At 45.3% G+C, this 15,021-nt stretch overlaps 1 protein-coding gene across 13 annotated transcripts in view; it reads left to right on the top strand.

Moving 5' to 3' along the window:
- ACOT7 (acyl-CoA thioesterase 7) overlaps positions 1-10,815 on the top strand; it is a 151,921-nt gene extending 141,106 nt beyond the window's left edge. For 11 of the 13 annotated variants that reach the window (XM_074307784.1, XM_074307783.1, XM_074307798.1 and 8 more), the window contains one exon: positions 10,389-10,815. In XM_074307784.1, coding sequence (XP_074163885.1) covers positions 10,389-10,496 — 108 coding nt within the window. In that variant the 3' untranslated portion in view covers positions 10,497-10,815. Of the gene's footprint in view, positions 1-10,354 lie in introns of all 13 variants that reach the window. The other 2 variants (XM_074307792.1, XM_074307793.1) reach the window with 1 other exon arrangement.
- The last annotated feature ends 4,206 nt before the right edge of the window (positions 10,816-15,021 follow it).

The following is a 15,021-nucleotide window of genomic DNA, read 5'->3' on the forward strand; positions in this document are numbered from 1 at the left end:
TTGGATCCTGGGCCAGATTGAAGAAAACTCACCTTTTTCTGTTCCTTGGTGAACCCAGAGGGAAAGGATTATGGAACGCTGGGTTGGGACATTGCAGTTGGGGGAGTTTACGAGGTGCCTACTTTGTTCTTTGTTGTGGCAGTTACAGAGGTCAGGATGGTCCAACCCCCTGGTAGGGCCACGGCCAGGCTGGGCATCCCTGCCAAGCTAGCAGAAACCGGCCGATCTTGGTCTCTGTTCTTTTCTCTCAAATTGGAGGCAGAGCCTTCCGGACTCTACTACCGAATGAAACCGTTCCACTGCTTAGGGGCTAGGAGACGCAGGAATAACCTCTGGCCTCTAATTTCTAATTTTTATTCATCATAATAATGTTGGTTAAAATGGCATCAAGTTCCAACAAGCTAAGCATAGAGATGTGCTCTGTTTCAGCCCCCAGCAGGTTAAACCCCAGTTTCATCATGGTGTAGGGAACAAGATTTCGGGGGTGATTCTGAGAAGTCCCTCTGCAGCCTCAATGCCCCGGGGAAGAGCCTGTTCTCCCTTTTCATCCTGGTCCTCATATGGGGGAGCTCTGAGCTCTGTTGTCATGGGGCAGAAAATGGTCATGGACAGAGATTGTGACCCAGCCCGCTCCCCCTAAGCTTTGGGCTTTAGCACCAGGTCATTCGGACCCATCCGATCCGGGTGTATTAGGTGCAAATGCACGTGACAGTCCCTGATATCAGACCCTCCTGAAGACGGAATTGAAAGCTGTTTAAGGGGGGCAGCTAGGTGGCGCAGTGGATAGAGCACCAGCCCTGAATTCAGGAGGACCCGAATTCAAATTTGGTCTCAGATACTTAACACTTCCTAGCTGTGTGACCCTGGGCAAGTCACTTAACTCCAGCCTCAGGGAAAAAAAAGAAAAAGAAAAAAAGAAAAAGCTATTTAAGGTCATTTGGGGTGGCTTTTTGCAGTTCCTGGGAAATGCAACCTCAAGCGAGTGTTTGCTCTGTGGGTTTTGTGCACATTTGTGAATATGCCGGGGATGTTTTAAATGCAGGGTTTTGTTTTTTTTTTTTTCCTGGCAGCAATTTAGTTATTAACATATTTGGAGGAGGAAGAGAATTAAAAAACATTTGTCAGGCCCAGCCAGCACATGGAGCTTCCTGACACTGGCCCTGTGGTGGGCAGACAGGCTGTGGTGCACATTTTTCCTTCTGATTCTCATCATCCAGTTTCCATTGTACTTTTTGCATCAGAATCTTGGCCAGCGTGAAATCCAAGGTTTGCAGACCTTCAGGGAGCTGGAGCACGTGATGACATAGGTCAGATACTAAAGGCCATAGTGGGTACCAGGGGGAAGAATGGGGAGCGTTGGTTGCTAATCAGAGAGCACACAGATGCTCTTTCCCCGAGGGCTTGTCCATCACCCTTTGGTAAAGTGGGCCTGCCTTCAATCCATTCTTCCCATCCTAGATGGGAAAGTTTGTTTTTTCTGGCCTTCCAAATATTTTCTATGTAAATCCTCAATGGATGATGCAGATTATAGTGAAACACAGCCAAGGTGGCTCCTTGTCAAAGGCCGGCTAACCATTTGGGGCCATAGTGATAGGAATGATAACTCCCCCATCATCACTCCTCCCCCCCCAAGGGAGTGTCTTACCCTTGCCGAGGTCTTACTGCAGGGAAGGAAGGGTCAATTTTGATTAAATTAGCGCTTCATCTCCTCAGAAGGTAATCTAGGCCCATGTTTTATGTCATCTGGACAGGACAGCAGTCCTCACATCTGGATAGGGTTGGAGCCTGCAGATGTTTCCTGGAAATGCATCTGCTTTGTTTCTTTGCTGGGCTTGCAGCATTTCAGATGCAAGAAAAAGCCCGGCACAAGCTCATTAATGCCGACCCAGCCAGCAGGGGAGTCTGTCTAGTAGTGTGCGGCTGAGTGAGGACTCTGTTTACTCATTTGAACGTTAAGGGACAAGAAGAGATTTGATCTTTACTCCCTGAGATTTTTATCTCCTTAGATCCTGATCCCCACCCCCATTCTCTCTGCAAAATCAAAGCTGCTCCTCGAACCAGGCGTTCCCCACCTGGAGTTTCCTTCCAGGATGAATCCATGCTGTTTCTTCCTGTTACTGCTTGTAAATGTTTTTTTTTTTTCCCCTTCCTAATTCAGATTTTCATCCTGTAGAGAAGTCACCTTCACCTGCTTCCCATGAGCTTCCCTCCTTTAATGTATGTGAATAGAGTTGGAAATGAGAAGGGAAGTAGAGAAATAGCATTTTTTAAGTGAGCAGCGACTTTTATCCTCTTCAGCCCAAGTTTACATCTGTGCCAGGATATGCTTAGGGAATGAATACCTTACTGAAAATCCAGGATTTGTGGTTGCTGTTATTGTATTAATATCACATATTATATGTATGATATATAATATACCCACTGTGTGCCAGATTATGTGCTTTACAAATATTCTCATTTTATTCTCACAGCAACAATGGGAAGTAGATACCAGAATTATTCCCACTTAATAAATGAAGTAATAAGCAGGACAAGCAGTGGTCAAGTGACTTGCCTGGAATGACACAGCTAATAAGTATTTGAGGCCAAATGTGAATTTGGATTTGAATTCCAAACTCATTCCACTCTGCCCCTGGGCTGCCTTTATTTATAAAGACACTTTCAAGATATCCTGGGCAGTTGTGCCAGCCTGACATCAGAGCAAAAAGAAGCTTTTAGCAGGGACATAAACCCGTAATCGATCTTCCTCCTCTTATCCTCTCTTAGCTCTGGAAACACCAGGCACAGGGTATCTGTAGACACAGCAAAGCCGAGCTATTTGCAAACTGGTCAAGTAAAGTGTGCTGTTTATTACGGTTCTGGAATAGCTCTGCCTATGTGTTTTATAGATCATCGGTTATACCCCTGTTACACTCTATTCTCCAGGGCATAGGGAAGGGTTGTGCGGCTGTTTTTCCATATGTCTGTGTAGAAATAGGCAGTGTCGGCCCCATGAAGCCCGCTCAAATGGATGAGAACTTCTAGGGAACCTTGAGTTTTTGGAGAAAAAGTGTAATAGCAAAAGGTTGTGTGCTCAACTTAATACTTATCCCCTGATCTGCTTTTGGACTCTGTGAGGTGTTCTGAGCAATGTGACAGAGGGGAAGGTCATTTTTGCTCGAGAAGTTTGCCTTCTAGTGAAGAGAAAAATTTAACATGATTAAGATATTACCAGGGATATCTATAGTAGCTCAATAGCAGCTCAGAGAAGATTAGGGTCAGAGTCGTTGGGAAAAGCTTGGGGAAGGAGGTGAAATCTGAACTGACCTCAGAGGACTTTTTCTGGCAATTATAAGTGCTCAGTAGAAGGAATCACCTCCCACATCTCCTCAACTTGAAGGCAGGAAGGTGGGAAACATGTGTGTCTCTGTTTCCCAGGTATAGACCACAAGTGAATGACTGTGTTGGAATCAGAGCTGGGGTGTCTTAGCTCTCAGCCAAGGAGGCTTATTGTTGTTATTTTGTCACCGGTTCCTAGCATAGATATAGTACATTGGGATTGGGATCAGATTGGATTGTTGTATGCTCAGGAATGATGTTACTAATAGTATTATTGCAGGGTTGAAATCGATTGTTACTAGTTTAGCAAGGATTATTATTGTAATAAGGATTCTCAGGAGGAGAAGAATAAATGAAACCATCACATACAAGATAAAGAGAACAGAGTCACAGTATGGAATATAGATAGAAACCTGCCAATAGACAATGGGAAAAGGGAGTTGTGTTTGTTTCCTGTTTCGGCCTAGCTGCACTTTGGCCAAACCATTTTCACCAGGATTGGTAGACAGCCAGCAACTCCCCTGTAAAGTTGGCGTGAAATGATGCAGCATCTATCTAATATGGAGATTTCTTGTTGATCTCGGCCATGATTACCTGACCTCTTTCTGGCCAGGACCTTCTGTAAACCACCACTATCCCCACTTTTTATTAATAGATATTACAGTTGGGTCAGTAAATTCTAAAGAGTAGTGGGAGATCCCAGGTTCTTTCTACAGCAAAAGCACATGGTTGGAGATGAGGGACACTCACAAAATGAATGACTCTACTTAGATACTCTGCGTTCATGTGTTTGTCAGTTCTGTGATTGAGAATTAAATTCAGGATCTTTCTCCTCCTCCTAGTTCTGGCATAATGTGAGTGAGAGAGGGGTATACTTCTTTTAGGCTGGGATGACCTTCCCAAGTTAAAGGAAGAGAGAAGACTTGAGAGGATCTCATTTCCAGCAAGTATAGAAAGCAATAAGAATATTGCATTGACTTACATAGAGTCAGGGGTGATGTTTTGTTTCTGGGAAAGCCAGGGAGCTGTTATCTATGCTCAGAGAGCAGGCTGCTTCCTAAAAGAGAAGGTAATGGGACTCAAAGAACACCTTTGTGCTCTCAACCAAATCTTGTAGAATGTTTTCGAAAAAATTAAGGCCTCAGTAAAAAAAAATGAAAAAATCTGGAAGAGACAGATGGTGATCTTGCTATGTGACAGGAGGCTGAAGGTGGAAAAAATGGCAAAGAGAAAAGAGGGATAATGAACCATTGAATATTTGGAGTTCAATGAAATGAAAAAAAAAAAGCTGAGTATAAAATAGCAAGGATTCTTACAGATTTTTTAAAAGAGGAAAGAAAAACTCAACAAAATCAACTAATATATTAAGAAAAATGAGCATCATTTGTAACGTTCTACATCTGTGGGTTTCTTGGCAAAGAATATATCTCTGCATGGGAGAGAGACAGGGAAAAATATAAGCAATATGGAAACTAAAGAGTTCATTTTTTTTTTTTGCTTGCAATTAAAGTTGAACTTAATTATAGTTTGCAGACTTTGCTCACATCCCTTTTTTCTGGAACAAAGGACCCCAAAGAAGAAGGGTAATATGGCTTCCCAGGAGGTTAGAGGAAAAAGAGATGAGTAGTGGTCTCTGCTGAAGAATTCTGAGCTTATTGGCATTGACAACAAGGAGGAACCTTTTCATAGCTGCCTCTTACTCTTTGCCACTTCCCTAGTATTTATAAGCCACGAAAATCAAACTGTACAACTTCAGTGGATAGTTCTATTTGGGCAATTGGAGCATCCATGCTCAGAACAATGGAAAAGCTTGAAAAAAGTTCTTGAATGCAAAATATGAATTTAGATTTCTTTAAAAGGGAGAACCCAGAGCAGAGCGTTTGAAGTGTCTTTCATGGGAGAAAACACAAGAAGTTATCCTTGGAAGAAATACAAAAGAAAAGGACTTACTGAGCCATTGAATCCCAGAAGGCCATCATGGAGGTCTCTCTGTAGAATGGCCAAGAAAGCCAGAAGTCTGGAGTTCAAAAAGTTGAGCGTGAGCAAGCCTTCAGTGTTGTCCAAGAAGAAAAAAAAAGATCACCCGCTGCTGAGGCTCCCCAAGACAACAGCCAAAGGGAAGAGTATGGTGCTTGTGAAAGAGTTAATAGAAAACATGAAATTGTCTGTTAGCTTGATGGCAGCTTTAAGTAACCATTAAAATAAAAAGTCAGTTATCTTTCTGGGAATCCACATAGAACTTGTCAGAACTGATGACCTTAGTCCATTTCTGGTGATGACAGGGGCACAAATAATACCCCATGAACGCCTTCAGCGATCTGGACATAAGCTTTCCCTGTGCCAACGGAGCAAGCGATACTTTCTTGACTTTTTCTTAATGATAATTGGATTCGTCAAGAACCGAAAGAAGCCCCAAGAAAATTTATTCTGGATTCGCTTTTTTCCAATAAGGAGGAACTGGTTACTGAAGTAAAAATGATTACTACCTTAAAGGAAAATGGCTGCCCCACTTCAGACCTTGTGGTGGTGGCCAAGAAAACTGAGCATCATCTGAGCTGTGCAGGAGATTATGGGAGGACAGATTTCAAAGGGTTAAGATGGAAGGATCCCATCATAGTCTAAACTTCTACAAAGGAAATTGCTTCAGGAAAAACGAGATGATGTTAGGAATGCTACAAAAAGAAAGTATTCTGATGACAAAAAAGGGGGGAGAACTGGTAAAAATGCTCTGCAGAGTCACAAAGACCAACTTAGATTTAAGAAGACTGGTACAAACAGGGGAAGTAAGGGGAGGTGATTGAGGGTAGAAGTGTGATGCAGGCTTGGAAGAATAGAGTTAGGAGTGCTCAAGGTCTGAGAAAGCTCCGCCTGGGAAAGAAGGATGACAAATGGAAGGAAGCCATATTGGGGAATAAAAGAGAGTATCCAAGAAAGACTGGGATCTCTGCCTCCAGCCAGATGGATCATTGATAACAAACTGAGAAAAAGACAAAGCCCTCCATTTTAGAGAAGGATCTTTGCTCTAGATGGGACTCCACAAGCTGCCTTGGTGAATTGAAGTCATGATGAGCCACAGATGACTGCCTGCCAAGGCACCAAAACTGACCAATGTCATTGCCTCCTTGGAGCCAAGGATCTTAGAACAAAGGAGGGAAAAGGAAGAAAAAGAAATCTTATAAACTGCTAAGCTTGACTTTGATCTCTGACAAAGTCCAAGCGACTGATTTTGTGAGTATCTAGAAAAAGAAATGTGGATTTCAGAGTGCAGGGAAGACTTCCTCTTCAGGCTAATCTGATTTCCCTTCTCCTGACAGGAGTGGATCTTACTAGACTGGTAGATTGCGTACCTAGAATTTAGCATAGCTTTTGACAAGCTTTCTAATGCTGTTCTTGTGGATAAGACGGAGAGATGTACAATAATACAGTTAAGTAAGTGCCAAAAGATTGAAGACTTGGATAAAAGGTAGAGATGACATGAAGTTGCAGAAGATACAAAATAGCTTAACTTGTGGGATAGCAGATCTGGGACTCAAAAGGACCTTCACAGACTTGAATTTTCAACTCTTAATAGAATGATGAAATTTTATAAATATAAATACAAAATCTTACACGAGTTTAGAAAATCAAGTTACAGATAAAACATAGGAGAGCCATAATAAATTACTAGCCATGATTAGATAATGGTGTTTTAACGGTCTACACACTTAGAGGAATTAGAAATGTTTCGCTTAGGAGAGGATCAGACTTAGTGAAACATGAAAGCTGTCATGTGGAAGAAGAATTGTTTTTGTAACTGCTACTCATTCTGCTCAAATAGAACAAATTTAGAGTAGAAGAAAAAGACTTGTAGTAAGGTAGAATGGGTTCCTCCTCACCAGATATCTCCAAGCAAACATTAGACAATTACTTGTAGGGGGATATTATAGAGGGTAGGGATTAAGTTGGCCTTCTGAGCTCCCTTCCCAGATTTAAATCTAGGAGCTAATGTACGAGGCCACAAATTTTCTCAGACCTCAGGAAAGCAAAGAATATCTGCTGGTTCCCTATTTTAATTAGTTCACTAAAAGGTATTTTAGAGAAAATTGCTTTTATCTTTAGAAACTTGATGAAAATAGCCAGCTGAAGAGAGAACTTAGAGTGAGGGAGAATTCTCAGTATCTTGGAAAAAAATCCAGCCAGGTTTCCTTGGGGGTTTCAAAAGGGAGGAGAACTACCAGCAGCAATAATATTCATTTTCATCAAATACCCTTAAGTTTTCATAGGCTCTGATTATGTGAGGTTTTGACAATTACACCTGGTGACATTTAGAGAACAATTTCAGAGATGTCTGAGGGGGAGGAAATATTTGGTATAACCTGACATTACGTTCTCAAACTGATGTAATCATCTTTGCAAATACACTGTTAATCTGTAAAACACTCAAAATGTAAAATAGCTGCTAGAAAGGAAGAGATTCTGCCCCGAGTGACTGATTTTTTTTCTTCTCTATGCTTCTGGACTCCTTGAAGATGTTGTACTTCAGAGTAAATTGTATAAAGTCTTTAAACTGGAACTTAGGGTCTTTTGGTAGGAATTGGATTGTCGAGGGTTTGGGAACTGGTAAGTCCACTGAATCTAATATAGAACTTTTGACCTTGTGGACTCCTCAAAAGGGTTTTAGAGAATTGCTAGACTAGTTGATCGCTGATCAATTTCTCTGTCTCTAAGTTCTGTGCACCAATTCATTCATTTTTTTAATGCACTTTTATATAGTTTTTTTTTTTCCCCATCACAAACATTGCTGGGGAGAATCTCAGTCTGATATATAGAACTGTAGTTGAAAATGATATAAATTATACTTGGGGCATTTCAGATTCACTAATTGGCTGAATTTATGGCCATGAGGGCCTATGAGACCTCATTTGGCATTAATCTTCAGCATTGGTCTCCACTGTTCCACTCTCATGGGTTCCCGGCAACCTTGGCAGCATCCTTGCCAGGAAGAAATACCAAATCCTGACTGCTGCCTTGTCACAGGCATCCCAGGAGTGGCTTCCTGATGTTCTCCTGAGTATACGTTCTCGTTTCTCAGGCCTTTTTAGAAGGGGAGATGTGGGGACTTGGAAACTTTAGGTTGGGTTTAGAGATACACAGGCAACCTCTACTTGTGGTAGAAGGAAGCCATTCTTCCCTTCTCTCTAGTAAGGCCTTAGAGGTCAGATTCTTAAGGCACATGAAACACCAGAAGTTGGTTGAAAAAGAAAGTTCTCAAAAGGATTATGTGAACTGAAACAGTGAAATGAACAAAACTAGGAGAGCCATTCGTAAAAACAACATGGTCAAAACGACTAACTCTGAAAGATGGAGTCTGAGCTCTGTGCCAGGCAGTGTGCCGAGTGCTGGGAGTACAGACAGTGGCGAAGGATTGCCCTTGCCTTGGAGGAGCCTGAACGCTCTGTACTGTTTGTCTTCTCCAAAAAGAAAACCAGAAAGAAAGAATGAGCAGAGGGAAGGTGCTAGGGGTAGTGGGACTTAGGGGGGGACCAAAGGAAGGCAGCTGGGGAAGCCGGGGGTGGAGATGAGGAGGCACCAGATGTTCGGTGAGAGAAGATTCCCAGAGCCAGGATGAGGAACAGCCAGGAGGCTGGAGCCGCAGGATTGGTACAGGAAGTCGTGTAGGACGGCCACAGGGGTTATGGAGGCCTTTTGTATTGGATCCCAAATAGGGATAGAAAATCCCTGAAGTTTGCTGAAGAGTGATGTTGTCACGTCTGCTCTTTAGGAAGAGCTCTTTGATGGCTGGGTTGGGGATGGGTTAGAGTGAGGAGGGGACTCAAGGTAGGTAAAGCAGCAGCTCGTGGAGCAAGGGGGGAGTGGGGAGGTGGTGGTGTATTCTAGAGATATGGCAACAAGCTCTAGCAAGAGGGTGGACCTGGGGGAGTGAGAGGAGGGATGATGGAGAGGGAGGAGTAATAGAAAAACTGGAGAAGGAGGACATCCAGTTCAGAATGTCTAAAAGGGCAGCTATAGATGGAGACTGGATAGCTTTGGAGCTACTGAGGTTCCCAAGCAAAGCAGTCTAAGGGAAAAGAGGGAGCCAGCAAAGGGGATGGGAGTGGTCGGAGGAGAACCAGGAGGGAGGGGGCGGTTCTGAAAACCCAAAGAGTATCAAAGAGAAAGAGAAGGGATCCAAAGTGTCAGAGATAAAAAGTTGGCGAGAATGAAGATTGATGGCCAAATCCAGTGGTTTTTTTTTTCCTCAAACTTTGGAAAGAGTTTTGGTGAAATAATGAGATGAAAAAATCAAAAGGTAGATGCCTTTTTGTCAGAAGAGATAGAGGGTGGTAGCAGGGATGGAAGGATTGAGGATTTAGGAGGATGGGGGAGGAGAAGGGCAGGTTTGAGCGAGAGATGAGAGGAGTGTGCTGGGATGAAAGAGGGGCCAGTCTGTTGAAGGAGTCGGGGGAAAATGAGATTGTTTGGCCTTGGTAAGGAGCAAGGCCGCAGGTGAGACAGGGATGGAGAGAGGGCCAAAAGGCACCCGAGTGTTAGGAGACAAGGGGAGAAGAGGGAGTTTGCAGGCAAATGGTGTCGTTTTGTCTTTAGAACCCAAGGATTGGTTTTGGGCTGGGAGGCTGAAGGAAGGAGGAAATGAGCCCCTGGGGAGGAGGACCCAGGGGAGGCTGGGTAACATGCCCTGAGAACAGCTGCACAGAGACAGGATGGTACGATGGATGTCGGGATGGAGAAGAGACCTGGGAATGGCTCATGGAGGGGAGATGGCCTGGGAAAGAGCTGAGGGGTCAAGGGGGAGAGAGGTAGGAAGATAGTGGACTCTGAAGCACACGACGCCCTCCTGACTAAAAGGTCATAGATTCAGGGGGTCCATGAGGGGTACTTAGAAATAGGACTTGTATTTATTTAGAACATATTTATTATGAAAGTTTGTGTTTCTTTTTTTCCTCCAGGGTTGGGCTGAAGATGAGAGGGGGAAGGGATAGAAAAGTAAGAGAGAAAATAAATCCTTCTTAATTAGGAGGAAAAAGATGTTGTTTAGGGTTCTGACCCTTCTCCTTTTTTACGGTCCATAGGTAGAAACCGAAGAGGAGAAGAAGCGTTTTGAAGAGGGCAAAGGCCGATACCTGCAGATGAAGGCCAAGCGGCAGGCCCAGATAGATGCCACCCCACAGCAGCAGTGACCTCCGCCCCGAGCCCCAGCCACCCTCCCCCACAAGATGCAGCTGGGAAGGAGTCCGTTGGTTCCCTTGACCAAGAAATGCTATTCACGTCAAAAACTGGTGTTCTGTGAAGTCTTTGTAATGCAGTGTTAACCTACAGTATATTCCGAAAATGTATACACCAAAGCTTATTTATATTACTCCAGTATAAATGCTATACAGTATTATTCCAAACAATCTCAAGTCATTCCATTGAAAACCTTAGGAAATCCTACTGTGACCATTGTAAGTTATATAAAGAATACAATGACATTAATAAAGTTATTGTGGCTGGAGCTAATCATTCTGACTGGTGGTCTTTGCTTCCTGAAGGAATATGCCGGTGCAATTCGGGCCCTCTGCAGGCTGAGCCAAAGTCGAGGGGGGCCCCACTCCGCTTTGGGGGTTTCTGTTGCCATGGGAACAGTGTCAATGTTAGCACCTCCACATCTAAGAGACATCACTATCAGGCAGTCCTGCTGCCTAAGTGATGCTTGAGAAATACTTGGTAGGTGGATGGCAGATATGCTTTCCCTCTCTCCTTATATCTGAATGGAATATTTCTTGTCTTTTTTATTATTATTAAAGCTTTTTTATTTTTATTTCTTTCTGAGGCAATTGGGGTTAAGTGACTTGCCCAGGGTCACACAGCCAGGAAGTGTAAGGTGTCTGACGCCAGATTTGAACTCTGGTCCTCCTGACTTCAGGGCTGGCACTCTATCCACTGCGCCAAAGCTTTTTATTTTCAAATGCATGGATAATTTTTCAACACTGACCCTTGCAAAACCTTGCGTTCCAGATTCCCCTTCCACTTCCTTCCAGATGGCAAATAATCCAATATATGCTAAACATGATAAAAATACATGTTAAATCCAATATATGTGTACATATTTATACAATTATCTTCCTGCACAAGAAAAATCAGATCAAAAAAAGGAAAAAAAAAAAGCAATGAATGACAAAAAGAGTTAAATGCTATGTTTTCATTCAGTTCAGTTCAGTCCTTTCTCTGGCTACTTCATAAGTCCATTGGAACTGGGCTGAATCATTTCATTGTTGGAAAGAGCCACGTCCATCAGAATTGATCATCGTATAGTCGTCTTGTTGAAGTATACAATGATCTCCTGGTCCTGCTCCTTTCACTTGGTCTCAGTTCATGTAACTCTTCCCCAGGCTTCTCTGAAATCATCCTGCTGGTCACTTCTTACAGAACAATAATATTCCGTAGCTTTCATATCCCATCCCTTATGCATCCATTCCCCAACGGATGGGCATCTACTCAAGTTTTCAATTCCTTGCCACTACAGAGAGCTGCCACAAACATTTTGGCACATGTGGGTCCCTTTCCCTTGAATGGAGTATTTCAATACCCTAGATGGCTGCCTGAACTCTCCTCCTCAGCCCAGCCCTCACCCCTGCAAAGCCACTCTGACAGAGGGAAGATAGCCTTTTCCCACCCACCCCAGCTCCGCTTGGACTCCTGGCAAAGTTTGTCACCACAGCTTGGCCCGTCTTCTGCACAGCCATTTGTAAGTGTGAGGCAAGGCTTCTGTCATCGGAAACTAGGCAGATTGCTCCTGCAGCGCAAGACCCCGTTTATCCTAATTCTTCATGCCCACAGCTCTTATCCACCCAGCTCTGCCTTAAGAGAAAAAAGTTATCTCTGTGGGATGGAACCCCTGAACCTCTGCACAAGCTGCTTTAGAGAGGAACCGGGGAAGCCGGCCAGCAGCCAAGGCTCAGTGCAGAGAAGGGGAGCAGACTAATGGGGAAAGGCGATAACAGCAGAGAAGGCCTTCAGCTCAGGCAGCCCAGAAAAGGGGGGGCTGAAGTCACTACCTGGCCAGCCGTAAACAGCTCCCACACGGGTTCCCTTGGGGACCTAGAAAGCAGCAGTTCCAGAGGCAGAAAATAGTCCCCGAAAGGTGTCGGGGCCTAGCACCTTTAAAGCTTTTAGTTAAATGATATGGCAGAATCTCTAGAGTTAGATTCTAGCCCCAATCTCAAGTTCTGGGTCCTAGGCCCAGAAGGATTGCTTAAAGATAGAGGTAACGGGATCACAAAACTGTGCCCACAAATGAAGTGGCCCATCCAAGCTCGCTCATCTCTCCTGTAGAGGACAGCTCATGTTTCTGGGCATCTAAATGGCCCTCAAAGTGAGCTCCCCCCATTTCTGGGGCTATTCTGTTCAGGCATTTGAAGGGCAAGGTAATAAGAGAAATAGGGAAGGCTTTCTGAAGGGGGGTGTTTAGCTGGGACCTAAAAGCCAGGGAGATAGAGGTCCAGGACAGAGGGGACCGTCAGAGTGAGATGAGGGTCTCATTTGAGGAACAGAGCAAGGAGGCTGGGGGTGAAATGGGGAAGGAGTGAGGGTACCACATTGGGTAGAAGCTGGCTTCAAGTCACTTCCCCCTGTCTGCCTCAGTTTCCTCATCTGCAAAATGAGCTGGAGAAGGAAATAGCCGACCACTCCAGCATCTCTGCCCAAAAAAACCCCAAATGGGATCATGGACAGCAGGACGTGTCTGCACAAAGAGGCCAGTGTAACTGGGAGCAGGATGTAAGAAAGCTGGACTATAAGGGCTTGGACGGCCAAACAGAAAAGCTCATTTTCTACCAGGAAGAAGAAAACTGCTTCCCGTACACGCTTAGCCCTTCATCAGTGTCCTGTAAAGGTGGCCCATCTCACTAGAGGACCAGCCCCAGATCTCTCCCTGTCAAATGTTTGGTTTTCCCTCTAATTTTCTCTTTTTTAAAAAAAGTTATTACAGCTTTTTATTTATGAAACATACCCATGGGTAATTTTTCAACATTGACCCTTGCAAAACTTTCTGTTCCAAATTTTCCCCTCCTCCTCCACATGGCAGGTAGTCCAATTCATGTTAAATATCTCCTTAAGAGTTGCTGCATCTGTTCCTTTCTAGTATTGATGTGACTGCTTCGGACTTGCCAGTGGTACAGGGGTAGCACACTGAGTAACCAGCTAAGGGGGTCAGGGGAGCAGGGCCAAGCCAGGTCCCCCAATGGTCCAGGGGGCCCTGGACCCCCTAAGCTGGCTTCTCATCCAGGCCCTGGGTCTGCGAAGCTAAGCCCACAGCCAGACAGGTCGTGGGGTGGGAAATGTCCTCTCTGGAGGCATCTGCAAATTCATGGAAGGCAGACCTGCTCTTGGCTCCCAGTACAAGGACTGGCACTATCCCAAAGTCCCTGGGAAAAACCAGTGTTTTGGGGGAGGCGAGGACCTCCACTCTCCACCTAAATTAAGCCGGGGCCCTCCCTGAATGAAGATTCAGAGGATGTCAGTGGAAGCAGAGCTGTGGCAGGTGGCTGGTCGGACTCGCATGGGGGCTGCAGGGTCAGGGAATCTCCTGCTGGGAACTCGAGTAGACCCTAGTGATCCTGGCTCTCTCCTGCCCTGAGGCACCATGTAATGGGGCCAGTGTCTCCATGTGACTAAATCACCTGTGACTCATGAAAGAGGGGGAGAAATGTCTGACTTATAAATGTCACATTGGATTACGTGAAGAGTTGTGTACGGCTGCTTCCCACTGTTAGCTTTTCTATTTATACCCAGGGCTCCCTGTTGAAATTTGGCCTGTCTGTGCGATGTTCAGATGCTCTCCATGAAAGCCCTTTACCTGTCTTCCAAGCCACCCTGAAACCTCCCCGGGGGGTGGGGGAGGGCTGGGCCTTTGCTTTTACAGTGGGATGTCGGCTGATTTATTTTTAGCCTCAACAGATTCTTGGTCTCTCTCTTGAGCAGTCCTCTGGGCCGGCACCCTTGTGGAGCTGCAGAATCCGTTCTAAAAGGTGTCTCCTCTCCCCTCCTTGGACCCCACCCCAGGTTTGAGCTGAAGTTGTCCGATTTGAGGGGAAAATGGTCCTTAGTCTCCTTCCGAGGAGAACGGGGTTACTCCTTTAGTTTGGGCCTGAACCCAGGCACCAAGAACCGGGATGGGCCCCAAGTTGCCTTTTGATGATGAACAGCCCTGAGCTGGAGCCGCTCCACGGATCCTCATTGATCTGGGACGGGTGCCTGCTCTCTGGGCACGGATCCTGAAGCTTCCCAGGAACGGGCCTCCACACAACCCGAGTTAGGGCCTGGTTTCAAGGACCAAGGAGCCCCACCATCTCATACGCCTCGAATGCTCACTGGGGATGGGGACTTAAAACGGAGCAGATTCGCCGAGAATGATACATCCGCTCTATTGGGGGACAAGGCAGTTTCCGGTTACAGATTGTCCGATGGGAGTTTTAGGTCAGGACGGCTTCTTAGCCCTCAGCCCGGCCATTTTACAGTCGGAGAACCCAAGGTCCCTCGGAGCCATGCTGCACCAGGTCCCCGGCGCCTTCCGGCCCTGAGCGCTTCCTGACAGAGAGGGGGCCACAGGTGTGGCTGGAACACAGGTCACGGGCACGGGCTGAAGGATCCTGGGCACGCCTCTTAACTCGTCTCAGTTTCCTCATCTGCCACATGAGCTGGAAGTGGCCAACCGGGCCAGCCTCT

Source organism: Sminthopsis crassicaudata, chromosome 3 (genome assembly GCF_048593235.1).
Source record: "Sminthopsis crassicaudata isolate SCR6 chromosome 3, ASM4859323v1, whole genome shotgun sequence".
Lineage (NCBI taxonomy): Eukaryota > Metazoa > Chordata > Mammalia > Dasyuromorphia > Dasyuridae > Sminthopsis > Sminthopsis crassicaudata.